The 19,720-nt window shown below is 35.9% G+C and overlaps 1 protein-coding gene across 4 annotated transcripts in view; it reads right to left on the bottom strand.

Annotated features, from left to right (window-relative positions):
* Positions 1 to 7,580: 7,580 nt before the first annotated feature.
* Positions 7,581 to 19,720, bottom strand: part of ATP9B (ATPase phospholipid transporting 9B) — a 153,029-nt gene continuing 140,889 nt past the window's right edge. For 2 of the 4 annotated variants that reach the window (XM_026669929.2, XM_026669927.2), the window contains exons 22-30: positions 18,858 to 19,002; positions 17,976 to 18,040; positions 15,341 to 15,496; positions 15,151 to 15,215; positions 14,931 to 15,039; positions 12,415 to 12,472; positions 11,331 to 11,534; positions 10,806 to 10,838; positions 7,581 to 9,421 (exon numbers count right to left, since the gene is read on the bottom strand). In XM_026669929.2, coding sequence (XP_026525714.1) covers positions 9,285 to 9,421; positions 10,806 to 10,838; positions 11,331 to 11,534; positions 12,415 to 12,472; positions 14,931 to 15,039; positions 15,151 to 15,215; positions 15,341 to 15,496; positions 17,976 to 18,040; positions 18,858 to 19,002 — 972 coding nt within the window. In that variant the 3' untranslated portion in view covers positions 7,581 to 9,284. The remainder of the gene's footprint in view (positions 9,422 to 10,805; positions 10,839 to 11,330; positions 11,535 to 12,414; positions 12,473 to 14,930; positions 15,040 to 15,150; positions 15,216 to 15,340; positions 15,497 to 17,975; positions 18,041 to 18,857; positions 19,003 to 19,720) is intronic. The other 2 variants (XM_087961446.1, XM_026669928.2) reach the window with 1 other exon arrangement.

Below are 19,720 nucleotides of genomic sequence, written 5' to 3' on the forward strand. Positions count from 1 at the left end.
AAAAACAATTGAATAGCATATTCAACAAAAGAGCAAAGGATGGAACAACTGCATAAGCTGCCATATATATTTACTGGTGTTTTTGGTTAGATTATTCATCTGGAAGTTATTACAAAATTTTAAAATCCTATACATATAACCAACTTAGAAAACAAACTATACTTGTGTAGTATTTTCTACTGAATACTTTGCATTATTCAAATTATTTTGCTATTGCTTGTATTTTCTAATTGTACATTAGTAAATAGTTTGGGACCTAGAGGCAATTTGCTGCAATTTTAGTAATTAATATCATTATTGCCAGTCCAAATCAATCCCTTCAAGATGAAGTCTTCTTGTCTGCAAGTTATAGATCAGTGGTTTTTCAAAGTTGGAAGATGTATGGACTACAGTTCCTAAAAATCTCCAGCCAGTGTGTTGGATTAGATAGATTTCCTGTTCTAATGCTGAGGCAGATGACTGACATAAAGTCACCCAGCTGCCTTCTGTTTTTAAGGTAGGACTGAAACCTGTGTCCTAGCTTAATACTTAACTACAGCAAATTGGCTGCCACTTAATATAATAGATGAAAAGTAAATGCCACATTATTTATTGCAACCATTTATGAAAGTGATGGAGGAGGCATTAAACATGTTCTTACTCTCCTGTTCCAGATATAAGGTTTTAGAAAGTAACTAATTACATAATTTCAGCTTAAACATTATATATTGCTGAGAACAAAATGGGAAGTTATTCCTTTCACTTAAAAATTTGCACGTGTCTCTGAGGCCTTCAAATATGTGAAGAGCTGAGGATTCAACAGTGCGTTGAGCATTTATGTGCATGGATGTTAGGCCCGGGAACATATTGGGCATTTTCTGATATGATTTTGCTTGTGAATTTGCCTGCACTAGAGTTTACCAGCTAGCTGAGTTGAAAAAACTTACATGAAAAAGGAGCTTAGTCCTAAAAAGGGCTAGTAACTTATTCTGAATATTGCTGAATGTTTTCAATGCAATTTAAAGTCACAAGTGGTTATAAACTCCCAAACCAATACTTGAAATCTAAACTGTTTCATGTAGCACATAGGATGAGCCATAGGTTTCACTTTAGCCTCTGTTTAGCAATTCGTTTTTGAGCGAGTCGCTTTTACACCTTCATCTGCCACTAAAACAAACTTGGCAACTTTAAGACTTGTGGACTTCAACTCCCAGAACTGCCCAGCCAGCATAGCTGTCTGCAGAATTCTGGGCATTGAAGTCCACAACTCTGAGTTGCCAAGTTTGGGGACCCCTGCACTAACAAAAACGAAAGCAGGGGTGTTAAACTGCCGACCCACAGGGCGGATGCATCACACACAGCCCCCCCCGCCCAGATCTGCGAATGGAAAAAACATCACGATACGTCACATGAGAGCAACATGATGCAGTGAGTTTGACACCCGTGGACTAAACGGTCAAAAGTTAAAAAATATATATCAAAACTTCTTACTGAGAAGAATCTGTGTTTTCATTTTGAATTGATTATTGTTATGAGCTTGACTAATCCCTAGTTTGGCAGATACCATACATTGCCTTGGAAAGGAAACTATCTTGAAAATTCTCCAAAATTATTTTTCAAAATGCAAAGTTTACAAAAAAAATTTTTTTGGGAATGAAGCCCTAGATGGGAATTAACTTGCTACCATCCCTGGCTGCAGCTCCTCTCCTCCTATCCCATGTTGTGAAGTCTTGATGATTATTCTTATGGAAATTTCTTGCTGTCTTCTTCTTTTTATAAAGGCTACTGATACAGATTCTCCTGAGGCTGAGGCTGTACTTGAGTCAAGAAACCATGCACAAGACTATCAAGCAGCTGGGCAGATGATTCATCAGCCAGTAAAGCAGAGAAAAGAGGAAGAGGAGGCTTGCACTGGATCACAAAGCCTTTAATAGTATATTGCTGTTTTCCGGTCTCCATATGTTCTGGTCCTTCTCTTCTGTGCTATTTACCACTGTGTACCAAATGTAGCGGTTGACCCATTAGACAGAAAACTCCCTTGGGGTTCGTTTAGGATTAGGTCTTCTATAATGGAGCCTTCCTACCAAACTATTCAAGAACTGCATGTTAGGACAATCAGCCATTTTCCAGTGAAGATGCCTCCCAGTTGAAATGATTATAGTATGCCATTTTGAAATTCCATCTCTATGGAAATGTAAGTAGTGTTTTGGAATGAATATTATTTCAGAGATACTTTAGAGCAGGGGTCTCCAAACTTGGCAACTTTAAGATTTGTGGACTTCAACTCCCAGAATTCTTCAGCCAGTCACGCTGGCTGGGCAATTCTGGGAGTTGAAGTCTACAAGTCTTAAAGTTGCCAAGTTTGGAGACTCCTGCTTTAAAGGCATTATAAAAATTGGGATAAAAATAGGACTGGTTAGAGATGTTCTGAAGTTGAGTTTGAATCCTGAAAACCACACAGGCACATCTGTGACATTTTTGTGACAACCTGTACCATTGTCTTTTTTCAATGTGTTTTTTAAAACTCCCCCATCTAGCCTATGGCCTGGGATCTGATGGTAGTAAATCACTCAGGTAGCAAACATACTGTATATTTTGAGTCCAGTCAAGGCAGAAGATGATCTATCAACTACACAGAGAGCAGTAATATTGTTCTCCACTGATCTATTTATAAAATACTTCAATGGAATCAGATCAGTTTTAGCTTTTGTCTTGTGAATAAAAGTCTGGGACCCGGAATGTCACTCAACTCTTTAGCCTAAAAATATTTGGCTATTCTGATCTTCAATGTTTCAGATATTTGAGGAATTGAATAAATCCATTTATTCAGGCATATGCAAATTGAATGCTATGATCATTGAACAGTTCTCAGGGAAAAGATTTTATTCTTTATTATATAAGCACTATTGCAATTGCTTTCCTCTGCTTTCAGTTGCATATGGACCTTCCCTAGTGTTAATTCTGTCCATCGGACGAAACAGAGAGATTGTCACATCAAAATAGTTCACATGAAAGGACCTAGGGTTTTACTTCTGAGTTAACTGCATCTGTGAATTCAGTTGTATGAACAGCTGCTGGGAGAAGTTAAGAGTTCAGGATAGTTTATTTATTTATTTATTTATTTATTTGATTTGCCAATTGTTTACAAAAAAATTGTATCCATAGTTGGAATACATGAAATGGGCAAAAAAAAAAGAAACAAACAGGGCGGAAATGGCCCCCCCTAGTTGTATCAATGGGGTGAAAGCATGGAGATGCATTGAGTGCAAGCTGATTTATAGCTGGATTTTCATGGCTACTGGGTAAACTGAAAGCATCTTACTATATGTCAACAGAACCTTGTGTTCCTCGAACCAGGTGGCAATCTTTATAATGCACACTGTATAGCATATTCCACTTGATACTTTACTTCCCAACATAAGAGGGAATCACAGTTCCATAAAAGTAGAAGTCAATTCATGTGCTGTTACATGTATCTGTGCAAGTTCTGGATGTTTCCAATGATTAATAGGAAGCATAATTATCACGCTTAATAATGTTGTTCCTAAATGATCTTTTTTTGCACTGCTGTCACCCCCGAATTTCCACTTTCACATCCAATATGCCCTACATCTTGAGGAGCATTACCTGAAATCAGTGATTCATTGCCAGTAATGTTGGCACCAGTACTGACATCTAATTGTCTCCAAAATTATTTACTACTCAACTTAGTTGTCTTTTCTCACCCACCTTTCCCTTTGATCTTGGAACTGTCCCACTCTGATGAATTTCCTCTGACCACATTTGCTCTTCTAATCTCTCTTTCCATCCATTCTTTGCTGGTCTAATTATTTCTGAAGTCTCTCACCTATTCATTTGCTTTCTCAATACCTTCGTAATTTATCCTGCAATCTTTTTATATCACCACAACTTACATCCCCATGATCACTGCTTCACATGGGCTTCAATCTTCCCTAGTTTTGGATAATCTTATTTCTTTTTAATTTCTTGTTTCTTCTTTCTTTCCTTGCTATACGTCTCTGAAGGATTTAGCACTTGAGTTCCTATCTATTCATGCATATTACTTCATACTTATCTCAAGTAATGTGATTTTTCTTAAGACTTCTTTGTTTTCTCTGAGCATTACATTTTACTCTGACAAACAGTTGTGCAGTACAGCATTACTGGTGTTATTCAACACCAAGTCTTATTATATTAAGTGATCTGTCTGATTGTGGCATTGTTTTTCTTTGTATTTCCATTTCACTAAGACTGAAATGAAATGAAATGAAACCCTGATATACTCTATAAAATGTTCAGGAGAGTAGAATGAAATATTTTTTTTGGATTTCAATAAAATATGGCCAAGGAATCAGCATTTGTCTACCACTTTTTCTTACCTGGCTTGGCCTAAGTTTTCAACTCAAATATATTCTGATATTAAACAGATCAAACTTGAGACTTGCCACATAACTTTTCCAGCAGTTTATAATTTGAGGCAATAACTTCTGAACATTAGGACAGAGACATTTAAATTATATCCACAACCAATTATAATGTTTTATTTTCATGCAAACTGCAGACTATTTCTCTTTGAACTTGCTCTGCCACAGAAGTTTGCATTTTTATCTCTTTAACTATTGTCTGTTCAGAGTTTTCATTCCCATACAACATGGTCAGCTACATGTTTTTGGCCCTAATCTTTTATTTATAAAAAAATATCGGTGCTGGCTTGCAGAACAAGACTTATCTAGATAGAAAATCATGTGAAGATCCACCCGAGATCCTCTGAAAATTTAAATTAAGAATGGTTCATTTAGTAAAATTTTGATTTCTTATCTCCTCCTTCTTCTCAAGATATGCAATTGCATTTCCTTAGGTTCTTCTTAACATATAAAGTAACAGCTTGGCAAGTGCAAATGTATATGAAAAGGTCCTTCTGGAAATCTCTTAAAAAAATGTATTTTTTTCTCCAAGCAGGGGATTCCATAGGGATTCCCAGGAGAGAGTTATACTGTACATAAAATGTCAGTGCATTCTCCTGTGATCTCATTTATACAGGTAGTCCTCAACTTACGATTCCAATTGAGCCTAACATTTCTGTTAAGTGAAACATTAGTTAAGTGATTTTGCCCCATTTCTTGCCCCAGTTGTTAAGCGAATCACTCCAGTTGTTAAGATACTAACCTGGTTGTTAAGTGAATCTGGCTTCCCCATTGTCTTTGCTTGTCAGGTCACAAAAGGGGATCTTATGACCCCCAGAACATTGCAATGGTCATAAATATGAGCCAGTTGCCCAGCACCTGAATTTTGATCACATGACCATGGGGATGCTGCAATGATCGTAATGCTGAAAAGTGGTCATAAGTCACTTTTTTCAGTGCTGTTGTTAACTTCAAATGGTCACAAAACAAACCGTTTCAAGTCAAGGACTACTTGTATTTTATATTGTTTCCGACGGTTATTTAAGATGTGTTTTAATGGCTTCTTTTATTGTACACCATCCAGATTTACATAATGAGATGGGCAGCTTTATAAATTTTATAGATAGATGATAGACGGACAGACAGACAGACACAGAGACAAATAAAGGGAAGGTGGCTGAATACTCGTCCAAACCCTACACTGGGAGAAGTAACAGCAGAAGGGAAAGACATGTGACTGTGGCACAGTTCATGAATGTTTTCAGAGCCCGGCATCTGACTGTGCTGACTCTGTTGTGGAAGGCACTCATCAAATCTATGGCTTTCAGCTGATGGAGTGGCAAATAGGCCTTTGACTGTAGCTCTGCATCCAAAGGAGAAGCTTTTCACCCACAATTGGCTGAGCAAAATCCTCTTCACACAGTTAACAGCTGTGGACCCTGCTGAGGGCATCTGTTAGGTTGTTAATGCTGGTTGGGAACCATGTAGCTCTGGCTGTGTTTTGTTTATCAGAGAAATTCTTAGGCATCTTCAATAGCCTTAAAAGATATTGTACCTCCTGTTTGTTTACATATAATGCTGGGCCTGTTTCCTCTCGATTCCCCCGCTGTTGATTTTCTTCCCTGCAGGAGGGCAAGCACATTGAAGGAGTTTTTTTTTTCCTTTTTATAAATTATTTTCATTTCCACTGAGTTATAATAATAATAATAATAGTAATATCAGCCTAGAAGGCTATTAAAATGAGGCTCATTGCAGGGAGCAGGGCCTGACTCTTCCGCTTTTCTTACGTCGGCATCTGTATAGTAAAAAGGCATTTGGGAAAAGCAAAAATGGCATTGCAGGTAGAAGGACGGAATTATTGTGAATACAGCAGTATTTGTAGAGCCTGGCAGAGACGATACAGATTTGGCAATAAAGGAGAAAGTTAAATTACTCCCCTGCACAGTCTGATTTTACTCACACAAAGATAGGGGGTACACACACACACACACACACACACACACACTTACAAAAGCATAGTCATTATAGCTTCTGAAGCTGAAATCCATGGTTTACATTCTTTGGTGTAGTGAAACCATGGCATAAATTGGCTATTGTAATCCTTAAACTTCAGCTTCCATCCCTCTTTTATGACATGCTTGGAAAGTTACGTGATAGGCACATAGGTCAGGTTATTGGCAGCTAGGTAACCTTAAGTACAAGAGCTGTAGAAAAGATTCCCCCCTTTTCCAGTTGTATTTCATGGGATATAGTTGGCTGTTAGCTTTTTGGAAAGTACAGCTTAAATATAATTTCATTTAGAAATGTTCTGGAGAACTGGATTTTAACTTCCATGAAAAGGTAAGAGCTGGAGAAGAAAAATTTTGGAATGTATCTTACACACGTTTATATCAATAATATACATAAATATTTTTGAATTCTTGTGTACTTGAATAAAACTACTTAATGCTTGATGCATTCATCCAATTGGGTTTGATTTCACAGATTTTACTTCACTAAAAATGTATTTCATTCTTTTTTTTTTTTGGGTAAGAACTATTTTGCTAATCTTGAACTTTGTATGTTAGTATGGGAATTGAGTAATGAGCCAATTGCCAAACAACAAGACCCCAGGTGTCGACCCCATCCCCACAGAACTGCTGAGGCCTGTGCCACCCACAACCATCACAGCCTTGTGCCAGAAAATTTGGGAAATGAACACATGGCCACAGGATTGGAAACAATCAGCGTTCATTCCATTGCCAAAAAAGGACGACTCCAACATTGTTCCAATTACCATGCAATTACCCTCATCCCTCACGCTAGCAAGATTCTCCGTAAGATCATACTATGTTTGGCACCGGCCACTGAAAGGGCATTACCAGATGTTCAAGCTGGCATCAGAAAGGGTCGTGGCACTGCTTGCATATTGCAAATCTACAATAGATTTATGGAAATATTTCGAGAATATCAAAATAACACCTACATCTGCTTTGTTGACTACAAGAAACCGCAAGGGATAGTTCAGTTCCTTTTTTCCAGTAATAGTTAAAGCACAGGGTAAAAATCAATGTGCCAGCAAACCCGCCCACCCGCTTTCCCAGTGACATCTAGTGGGCATTGTGGTTAACTGATTCTTCTCTAACACATTCAAGGGCTATAAAAGAGTATAAAATAAATGCTATCAAATACAGTTTATTTGACAAACTTCCAAAAACATTTGGTAGAAAGGAAATTTTATTGCTTTTATAATGAAGAATGTCTCAAAACATTTTAAAAGCAAGATTAACTATTAAACATCTTCAAAACAAAGGAGATCGGAACTCAAGTAGTTCAACAACAGTCTTTTTCTGGAAGTGTTTCAGTTTAGCATCCTTTTAAATTAACGTGGTATAAGATTATGATTGTACAAGATGAAATACAGTGAGTTTTGTTGTGAATCGGGCTAACAAAAACTATTTGATAACTACAGTCATTAATTGCCCAGTAAAGAAACATGGTTTATCTATATCTATGTTTCAGAAGTACCAGGTTATAGGGAACGGCTATGTACATGTAGCTTTTGAAAAAGAAAGCAATACCATAAAAGGAAGGTATTCTAGATTACAGTACATATGATTAGACAACTATTAAGATTACATTTGACCAAGGAGAATCATTTTATTTTATTCTTGTTTTGTAGAAACTCAAAAGTACACAAATCATATTCTGGAAGATGATAGATTTTCTACCACTATTATGCCCATGTCATTCTTTTTTACCTGAGTTACCTTAAGTAAACAGATTATAATGTGCATTTACTAGTCTGGTTCAAAGCTCTACGTATAGCCTATGCTCACATGAAATGTGGAGGACCCTCATGCATATCAACCAAAATAATCGGCCTGTACCATCCCAGGGGGGAATATACGTGAATCAGCCCTCTTTTGGTATCAGCAGGGAGGGAAGCTGTCCTGGGAGAATTTCTATATTCATAGTTGTTACTGTTTCATTGTTTGGCCCTGATCTCTAAGGCATGGCCACTGCATAACCTCCAATCATTTCCAAATGGCTTTTGTATATCCTGCCAGTAAAATAAATGAAGGCTGCAGACACACTGTTGCTGAACATTTCATACAAAATTAACCTCTATATGGGGAAAGTCTAGTAATGTGCTGACACTTCTAGAGTGCAGTTTTACAATTATGAAGCAGATAGGGAGCCTGTAAAACATTTGCTGAACATTAATTTTACAGTGGTCTGTACAGGATGGTAGATGTAATGTAAGTATGTACAGAAGTTTATTTTCATAGTATTTTGTGCAACCCAGTCTCCATTTGCAGTTAAAAGGCTACTGTCGATTCTTCAGCTATTCAGATTCCTTTAATGCAGCTAGTAATGGAGAATATATAAAAAGAGGACCACTGATCCCAAACAAATACTGTGCTACACAGACAGCTGTACATAATTCATACAGTGCATATATCAGAGTTACATATAGCAGCAAGTAGAGACAATGACCTTTACAATTTCTAGGCATGATATACTTTACATGAGAGTGAATATTTCTACAAAAGAAATTGGGAAGGCCTAGGTTTATAGGAAACAACGTCTTCTATTCAGGTTCAGAAAAATAGTGCAGTAGGAATAAATCCTTTACAGTAGCAATTATATAATTCAGAAGCACTGTTAACTCAAACTGTTAAAAAGCCACATACAAAATGAAGTGTTTTTGTACTCGATAGTTATGTCAATCAAGTTTGCTGTAATAATTATCAGAAGTATCCATCTTCTTCATCCTCTTTGTGCTCTGTTTTGCTCCATATTTCTTGTAATCATTTCCCTCGTTTGATTAATCTATCACGGACTTAAGTAGAATGAGTACACTTGAAGCAATTTTTAGCTAAAGTCATACTGATGAAAAACACAGGTGTTCCGTCACATTTACGAGGTAAGTTTGGAATAATTTGGAGGAGAAAATTTACGTTTTAAATACTTCAGAATATAAAGTGGAAGACAGCTTACTATGGTGATGGCTGACACTTTCCATAGGAAGGTCACTGTTGTGATAAAGGCAACATCTATGGGAATAAAAAGAAAAGGACATCATTTATACAGGAAAAAAAGAAGGGCAAGATCATTAAGTAACACTGACGCATTGTGACATGTTTTAGGAAGGACTGCAGGGTTAGATACTGTGCTTGGATGGCAGATTAGCAGAAAATCTGAGAATAGATCAAAATCAAAAGGGAAGGGAAGGGAAGAGAAGAGGGCAGTGTTGCCAAGAAATGAACATGGACAACTGTAGGAGAGAAGTTTGATTCAAGACAAAACCATTTATTTTGAAATAAATGCCAGGATTATAATTAATTTTAAATCAAGTTCATTGTTACATGACTTTTCTAAAAATGATTTTTATCATTCCTTTGTTTTGACAGCGGTCCGAATGACACGGCCATCAAGACAAATCTGGAAACGTAACTCTATCATTGTTCAAAGGCAAACACAACAAAGAACAGAAGCAGCTCTTCAAGATCAGATTGCTTTAATTTTATTTATTCATTTTCTGAACAATTAATTTGGAATAACGTTTTAATTATGTACATCTCTTCATGAGTCCTTCACAAAATGTTATTCTTGTATGTTACAATAGAAATGTATTCAACATATATGAGAAATAACATAAATGCAACTTTTTTTTGTTCAGCTTAGTATCTCAGAGACTGACTGCGATCCCCTCATATTTATTTTTATTTTAAAAGTAATGGAGAAAACTTTTCTTATTATAATAACCATCACAGTACAGCGTATATTTCTTAAGGCTATAATTTTATTAAATCAAGTACAGGTAATGTCAACTTACAACCGTTTGTTTAGTGATCATTCAAAGTTGTAGCAGCACTGAAAAAAGTGACTTATGACCATTTTTTCATGGTTGTAACTGTTGCAGCCATCCTCATGGTCATATGATCAAAATTTGGATGCTTGGAAACTGGCATGTATTTATGACAGTTGCAGTGTCTCAGGGTCATATGATCACCTTTTGCAACCTTCTGACAAGCAAAGTCAAATGAGAAGCCAGATTCACTTAACTACGATGTTACTAATTGAATAACTGTAGTGATTCACTTAACTGTGACAAGAAAGATTGTAAAATGGGGCAAAACTCAAAGAAATTTCTTGCTCAGCAAGGGAAATTTTGGGTTCAACTGTGGTTGTTAGTTTACAAGGACTATTAGTAGTAGGGATGATCCAATTACAGATTGAAAATTGATTCAAATTGAGTCAGTGTTTCTTGGCTTTTTGACAGGTCCAATACTGTACTTCAACTTTGTGTGTAAGTGTATGTAGAGAGACCAAGAGAAAGACATACATACAAACTCATTCTCCTTCAAGTTGCCTTTTTTTTAGGTTAAGATTTTCAAAGTGGCATCTTATCATTAAGGAAATAGCAACAATACCTACCTAAGAAAGCTCCAAAAGACACTCTGCCTATACCTGCTCCAGTAGGGCACAAGAAGAAAGGACAGATTCACAGAAGGGCAGAAAAGTAAGAGAAGATAAAATCATAAAGGAATTATTAGTAAGATTTAAAAGACAGAAAGAGATTAATAGCATCTAAATATTGATATATGCATGTACAGTAAAATATAGTAAAAATGAAAATGAAAATTATTTTTAAAATCTATTGTGTTAGAAAATATGTTAGCTTAACAGAAATCTGAATTCAGCTCTTGAAGGATGGGATCCTAGTATGTATGAAAGCCTCTGAAATAAAATTTAAGACCTTTATTATTAAATACATTTCTTTTTAACAAATTTTGTAGACCTATAGCAATTCAGCGCTCTGGCTAATCAAATTCAGTTATTATTGAAAAGAATTTCCTTAAAAAATATTGATATATGCTCTCCCTATTTTAGATGCACTTATTACATGCATCATTTTTTTTAAAAAAGCAGCTACGTATTATACATGAGGGAGCTACTCACCAAAATATTCATTAAGGAATGCAAGAGAAGCTACATAGCAGCAAAGACTAAAGATTTCAGCCACGATCATTAACCAGTGCCAGGTGCGTATAGTGAGAGCAACCATCAAGAGTTCAGTCAGGATCAGTGCCGTGAAGGAAATGGCAACAACATGGACAAATTCAGATTCAAAAAGTAGAAGGGCTCCATACATCAAAATGCCACCTAAGAAACACGGATGTACACATTTTTATTACTGATTCACTTTACAGACTAGTGTGACATGCATGTGCCCTACAACAGCAACTACAAAAAATTATTTGCAATCATTTTGAGAACAGTGATGTAAAAGTTAAGAACTAAATACATTCCAGCCAGCATCTATAGTAAAAATAAGTTACTTTAGTTTAGGGGAATGACATGCTTTCATTTATTTGTGAACTTAAAAAGATTTTTTTTCTTCTTTTTTCATTGTTAGTGTTGGATGTTTTTCTGTTTTGTATTTTATTGTTGTTGATAAATGAAAATAAATGTGTTAAAAAAGAACGTATATTCTTAACTAATATTACAATGCAAACTTTTTGAAATAAGATTCGTAGAGTGCTATGGGAAAAATTATTGTGCAGTATATGAAATTCAAGTGAATATTTTTCTGATTGTGTTAGTAAGTCCATTCAAATATTTCCAACCCCCATGATCTCACATTATTATTCCGGCCAAAACCCTGACATTCACACATTCAAAAGAGGATTTATACATACGAACCCAGTGCAGAAATCCCATAAAAACACCTTTATGATATTCAACGATCCATGTGGACTCAGGGGATACGATCCAATGCCCAATCATGCCTACACTCAGTTTTTCATGCAGTAATGCATGAAATGATTCATCTAAAAAATCTTACTTTAAAGCGGCATGCATCAAACAAACATGTAAACTACCTATGTGGCATTACAAAGAGGTTTTATGTTATTTCAGTATCATATTTAAAACATCTATTAAAATAATGTGAATGAAACATTAAAATGAAAAAATGAAAATGTAACTGTGAAACTCAAATCGTACTGTTCTTTAGTTCAGAAAATATAAAGCAGAACTTAACCTTGATAAATACTGATTAAAACCCAGATGAGGAAGGTCTTAAATGACAAAGATCGTCCCTAGAAGAAATAACAAAGACGAGGTTACTCAAAACTGCAGAAAAAGACATCCGACACACTAAAGAAAAGGAGAAACAATCTTCATTTTGGTCCGTTAAGAACCTTCCCAGTTGTTAGGAACTCAACAACTATAGTACAAGAATACAAGAAACCCAAACTAACACAAAGGAGTTGCAAACATTTGACTTCTTTAGACTTATTTCTCAAGCTTTTCACTGCTAGGGACATGGAAAATAAGATTCTCAGTTTTATAACAGTGGTCGCCAACTGGTGGGCCGTGAGAAAATTTTGGTGGGCCACAGAGAAATCTCACCCCCAGAGCACCCCCACAAAGCAATCCAGGCTGTGCAGAAACACAAGGCTGCGCCGCCCACATGCCCCGCCCCGCCCACTCACTCCTTACCCGGTAAACTTGCCTGCTAAATTGCTATTTTTCCTTTTTCTGACTATCATCTCTTCTGCTGTGCCGGGAGATTTAGATTAGCTAGGAAGCAGGAAATGGTTGGATTTCTTGCTTTCTAGCTAGTCTTTAGATCTTCGGCTCAGCACAGACGAACCTCCCTTAGGACTGAAGGTTTGCTTGCAAGCAAATTCAGTGTAGACTCACGGTAAGCAAATTTGAAAGACTGAGCTAGCCGATGGCAGATAGATAGATCACTGAATGATTCTGTGAGCAACTCAATCTGCCTGCTTTGCCTGATTTTGGGTAAAAGTTACTCTTTTTTTAAATAAAAAATTCAATATTTACATACATGGTGTGTTGTGAGTTAATTTTGTGAGTTTGCTTGCAAGAAAATTTTATGTGACAGATTGAGCTAGCCAATGGCAGATAGATCTCTGAATGAATCTGTGATTCTGTGAGCAACTCAATCTGCCTGCCTGCTTTGCCTGGTTTTGGGTAAAAGTTGCTCTTTTTTTATAAAAAATTCAATATTTATATAAATATTTGTAATATTTACATACAAGCCATGCCCACCCAGTCACATGACCACCAACTCACACCCACAAATTAGGCTACACCCACAGAACCGGCTAGTGGTCCCTGGGATCTAAAATTATGAGTTTGGTGGTCCCTGAGGTCCAAAAGTTTGGCGACCCCTGTTATAAGATATAGGCTACAATCAAGATATTTGTTATTGAAAGTTAGTCTTAAAATGGTTCTAGATTAAGTATATTAGCCAAGAGTTCAGAAAACCTTTAAGACAGTACTATGTCATGATGAATGAATGCCCATGCATATCTAGAATGGCTGAGATAAACCCACTTGAGATGTGGCTTTATATTATGATATACTAGGTAAGTCATTTAAACAACACTGTACCATTATTTTAGTGATTTAACAAAATAGTAATAACCAAAAAGATTAAATAGATTGTGTACATTTTATTTTAGACACTAAAGGGCTCATGTTTGTGGAAAATGAAATTAAAAATGCATTTTTGGGACAAAATATACAAAAATAAAAACAATTTTTATCAGTCACACAGATTATTACATCTGCACAAGTGATACAAGCTTGCAGCAAAATTTTATTGGTTTTGATGTTTAGGGATTAATTTTAGAACAGTAAAATTACATTGGTATATTTATTGTTTTTGCAATCATGTGGATAGTTTTCTGCTGTTTCTTTCCCAGATTTGTCTCTAGTCTCCCAAGCTAGCTTACACCTGATGTATTCCCTTAGTTTTCTTTAACCAAATACTAAAAGATTCAGCCTGTTTAGCATTTTGAGAATGGCCACAATCATTGGGTTCTGCCAAGGAAAGAATTTTATTCAGGATTACAACAAGAGTACAGCCAACTTTTATTTTAAAAGTGAGCAAAAAACAAAAAATCCAAATAGTGAATAATTATTTGTAATAGATGCTCAAAGAAGGAATCTGGTCTTTAGATTTTTTGATAGACTGTAAACCCCTGAAATATTTTTAACTTTAACAACAAAAGCAAAATGTGTGTGAGTGTGACATCACTGATTTTTCTGGAACTTTATTTTTTTTGCCAAGCAAATTATATCACCTAATTTTCTTCCTACCCTCTACCCAGAATTTTTTTTACTAGCCTCCTTACAGACAGCATACCACTTGGTTTGCCCTGAAGCTACCAGCTTCCATAAACCATTAAACATCTGATTCTTTCCCAATGCAATGGGCCAGGTAATTTGGTGAGAACTCATCTTGGTATCGTGGTTGTGTTTTTGAGTTGTTCCAAAGATGTTGTCTCAAGTTATTTTTAAAATTTCATTCTTTGTTGTTAGTTATTTTTAATGAACTGTTAGCTGCTCAATGTAGTGTGTGTATAGGGAGTGGCTACACATCACACTACTCTCCCTTCCAACCAAACAGTCTTTGGAGACTTTTCATCAGGAATAAGGAATTGTTCTTTTTTCCCTTATGTCTTATCTCCAGTTTGTGTTCAAAACAAAAAATGCCAGCTACATGCGTGATTTGAGTGCTCTCACCTTGGTAAGATCTTTGTAAAGTTCAGGATACAATAGTGCCATTTCTGGTTTTACATCTTGATCCAACACTAAAGAGAAGACTGGAAACATAGTATATATGGTTGCATACCTTAGAGAAAAACAATTTTAAAACAGTTGAATATTGTTTAAAGCCATATTCTTTACATAAAGTGCTTCTGTTTGAAATAAATTTTTTTGAAGCTTTGTCATTGCTACTTACCCCACCATTAGGAAACCCTGATATAGAGGAACAGATGCAAAATAGAAGACAGACGAAAACACAGCCTAGAAAAATATAAGCAGTTACTTGGAGATTATTATACATCATATAGCATTGTGGAATGCATTATCAAAGTTAGAAAAAAAGGCTCTATAAATTGTTTTCCACATAAACAAAAAAAAATAGGTACCTGCATAGTTGAAATAATAAGGCCTCTGTGCATGACAAATTGACCTAGAGCTGCTGATCTTTTGTAACTGTTTCGACCATGTACCACCAGCAGTCTACCAATGTGTTTAAATTGTGTTATAGAAAAATCAGCAGCCAAGGAAGCTTGTTTCCCTTCCTAAATAAAAAAATAAAATGATCAATGTAGATATCAGTGTAGCATTTTGGATACACACACACACGTAAACCAAGAGTAATTTGAAATTCGAGCAATAGTGGAAGAACTGGTAATTTACTTAGTTTGACATTCTCAAAATGCTTAGGTTAATTCGGAACTTTCAAAAAATTCTAGAACAAGTATGTCTAACCTGCAGCCCAGAGGCCACATATGGCCCTGGGTAGCTTGTAATGTAGCCCACAAGGCTGTCAACTTTGAACATTATCATGTGATTTTATATTATAAAACTATACATTTTACACAAGGCCCAAGACACTTCCTCTTCATTCAATCCAACCCAGGAAAGCCGAAAGGTTGCACACCCATGTTCTAGAACTAAATTTTTTTTTGGCAGAAATCGGGCATTTTCAGAATTGTCCTATATACGATATGAATACTATACCTCCATCAGCTTTTACCAAAATGAGACCCCAAATTTAAGTATTACTTTTGAGGGAGAGAAGAACAGGTTGCTTAAATTTATAGATCACTTGAAGAAACTCAGTTACGTATCTGTAAATCATGCATTTGGTGTTTTGCCTGACTGAGTATCAGAAGGTTATCACTGAAGCACTACTGACAATGTTGCTTTCCCTAAAAAGGCATGCTAAACAAAGTAGACAATGACCATGTACTGTATCCTGCATTTGCTGAAAAGAATTATAGAAGTTAGAGGATAGCAGCAAGTACAGAAGTTGAAATTTTTGTCTTCACTGATTTATAAGCATCTGTGCTGCTGCTGCTGATGACTTGTTTGCTGATGAAATAGATCAAATGTTCCCCAAAGAACATTCTTAAGTTGATAAAAGCTCCACTAGGCCTGCCTTGTTTATATTCTGCAGGATTGGCTTAACATTTCACCAAATAATGTGGCATCTGTTTGGACCTTGGTGTCGCTGTGTTTTGGGTGCAGGGTATGGGCAGAACTGAACTGTGGAAGATACCTGGTAGCCTGCATGGCAGATGGTTTGAGTCTTAAACTCCTAGCCACTTTTGTCAGCTCTTGTCATTAGAGGGTGTCAACTCTTTAGGGGCTAAACAATTCTCACTTTTAAAGGGTTGATTTTCTAGGCCTCCTGGATTAGACCCAACAAACTTAGCCTACTTCTGTTGGGTCTACAACTAGAAATAAGAAATACATGTCACCTTTTCTCCTGCCCAGTCAGAAAGCAGAACTTTCGCAGTTGAAATGACAAAGGAGACTCCTCCAAAAGAGGTCATGATTTGAAAAAAAAAAAAAAAAAGGAATGTGTCCACTTTAACTGATATATTATCCTCTATTAAGGACTACACTGTGACAAGAAAGCAACAATATCTAACTCATTTCTGTTTTTATCCTGTCTGCAGAATGCTATCCAGCAATCCTATTTACAGTGATTTAGTCCCAACCAGAGGAGTATCTGAAAGACTGTTCTGAATATAGCAGTCCTCTGAGATAGTTGATATCAAGAAACAAGCATGACAGGAATTCTAGAAATGCTCCTCGTTGTTGCAAAGTAGAATAACAAAATCTTGAAAGCCTGTCAAGAGTTTCTCCCCGAGTTATATTATACCAAACAAAATCAATACAGAGTTATTTTGAGTTATTTTTATGCTTTCCTCTTTCTCAGGAATGAGTAATCTTTTCTGAAATCCCCCATAATTATTGCTCATTCTTCCCCCATTTTCAAGGCCAAATTTATATTTCTTTACACCACCTCCCCTATCAGAATCACTTCCCCCTCTTCTCTGTGAAAGGCAGGGTACCCTCCTGGGCACTATTTAACAGAATAAAGCATTCAACTTATGTCAGATTCACCCTTGCAATCTTCCAAGGACAAGCTAGGTGTATAAAATCTTCTTCCAGAGAGAGGCTTGAAATCTTGAGGAGCTGCAGTATCTGATCTATCTACTGAAAGTACAAATCTATTATGGGCTGCCCACCTAAACAAAGCAGATATAGGGAATCCTCACTATATATGTGACATTTTCGTAGCCTATGAGGCCATATGGCTGGTCTGGCAAAAGGCTTCACAAGACATTTGTAAACAGGAAGAATAAAGCCAGAGAAGAATGAAACAAAAATATAAAATAACTGTAAGTAAAAGGTCAATCACACTAAGCAAATTAAATAAAATTATTTAGAAAGTAGTCTGAGAACTCTGATGTTTTGTATGGTCAGAAACAGGAATTTAGATTGGGGGAAAATTATTACCAGTATATACAGTGGTAGTAAATTAATGAGGTCCTAAGAAATTCAAATGTTATAACGTGAGGCACATTTACAAACACTGTATGTCTTACTTCAGAGGTCATAAGAAAGAGGTAGCGAACGCAAAGATCTATTGCACAAGAGAAGTCTGTTTGCATGATTATCACAAATCATGATGTCTATAACTTGAAGCTGTTGATCCTAAAATATTATTATTAAGAGCACATTTAATCTAATTTATAAATATACCTTTCCTTCAATTCCAATTCCACAATCTGCTGCCTGGATCATACTGACATCATTTCCTCCATCGCCTGAAAAAACATGTGAATATTTAAGTTTGGCTTGGCAGTGTTTCATATTTACTAGCTGAATTTCATTTCACCTTGAATTTCTATAAAGGTATTTGAATTACATTTTTAAATTAAAAGCGGTTTTTATTTTTTCAACTTAGGAAAGCAAAAAAACACAAAAGTAAATGTGCTATTGCACCTTTGTTGCTTAAAAATATTCCAATTTTCTATGTATAAATTATAGTTCAGAAAATAAAAAAAGTCATTTTGTATAATAGGCTGTTTCAGCAAGCAAAAAGTTGGAAGGGAGATGCTATGATTCCTGCCTCGACATACTACTAGATGCCAAGGTGCCAGGGGAAAAAAATTGTAATTCAGAACCAATATGGTCATCATTTGTGATGGTTGAAGATGTCACTTGTCATGTGCTCTACAGGTCTTATTATCACTATTTTCCCTTAACCTGGGGAGATATATCCAAAGTTGTCCTATTAACTACAAAGGAGATTTACAAAATTTAGAAAAAAGCAACTTTTGCCTTCAAATCCAAAGCTATGTATAGTCCAATAAAATACTGGCTGACAATTTCAAAACCTGGCTGGTCATTGTTCTGAGATTTAATTGTACTTGCTTTACTAAAAATCTTGACAGAACAAAGTGAAATAAATGTTCCTTTATTATGTTTAGCATTTTATTGAAAGGATTGCCAAATCATCATTTTATTTTTACATGATAGTGTGGCAATTTTCTTAAAAGATTCATTTATTTTTCATTATTGTGACTAGGAGGCTAAAATAATTACTTTCACAATTGAAAGGAAACCAAAATTGATACAAACCTATTGCACATGTACGCTTTCCTGTGTGATGCTGCAACAATTTTACAATGTGAGCTTTTTGGGTGGGAGAGCATCGGCAGCAAACTACAGCTGGACACTGACATGCTAGTTCTACAAATTCATGTTCATAGTACTTCAAACATACCTACAAAACGAAATACACATTACTGTATTACTTTATTTACATCCCAAATTCTTTAACTTTAACTTACAATTTGTATTTTACTTGTAGCTTACAATATTTATTTGTGGTATACGACTTCACAGCTGGTTTTACTTTAATCAATTGTGATGTGTGTATTGTTTTGCTGGTCAATGAAATGACTGACTGTCGTATAGTGAGGAAAACTTTATGCTCAGATTGAGCACCTGTTTTGTGCTTTACTGCAATAGTTGTTGCCCCTCCAACTTTCCCATTTCCTTCTTTTCACTAGAAGGAATGAAATACAAGGTCAATATTCTATCTTACTACGTAATTTGCTGCTGAAACCTGTTGTGCCTTGACTATGTGCCATCAAATCAATGACAATTTTTAGCAGCTATGTTAATGTTCCTTGATATCCTTTCCTCTGCTAAACATTTCTCAGAAGATTTCTTCTGTTAAAATGACCTCTGTTTTCTATCTCACTGTGTTTGAAAATTTCTTTCAATTTTTCTTTGATGACATTTTTGAGCTGTTCTTTAGGAGGTGATGGATGTTTCCGCTGCTAGTGGGATATGTGGTCGCACAACTCTGTGGGTCTCCTGGTTAACTTTGTATCTGAAAAAGGCTACGGGAGTAAACCCACATGATGTTGTCCCTTGAAATTTACTTCAAATATATCTGAAAATCGTTAAGTATGCTTTTATTTCCGGATTGTGCA

This window comes from Notechis scutatus, chromosome 3, assembly GCF_049901735.1.
Source record: "Notechis scutatus isolate UNSWTSFEM ecotype Mainland chromosome 3, rNotScu1.2, whole genome shotgun sequence".
Lineage (NCBI taxonomy): Eukaryota > Metazoa > Chordata > Lepidosauria > Squamata > Elapidae > Notechis > Notechis scutatus.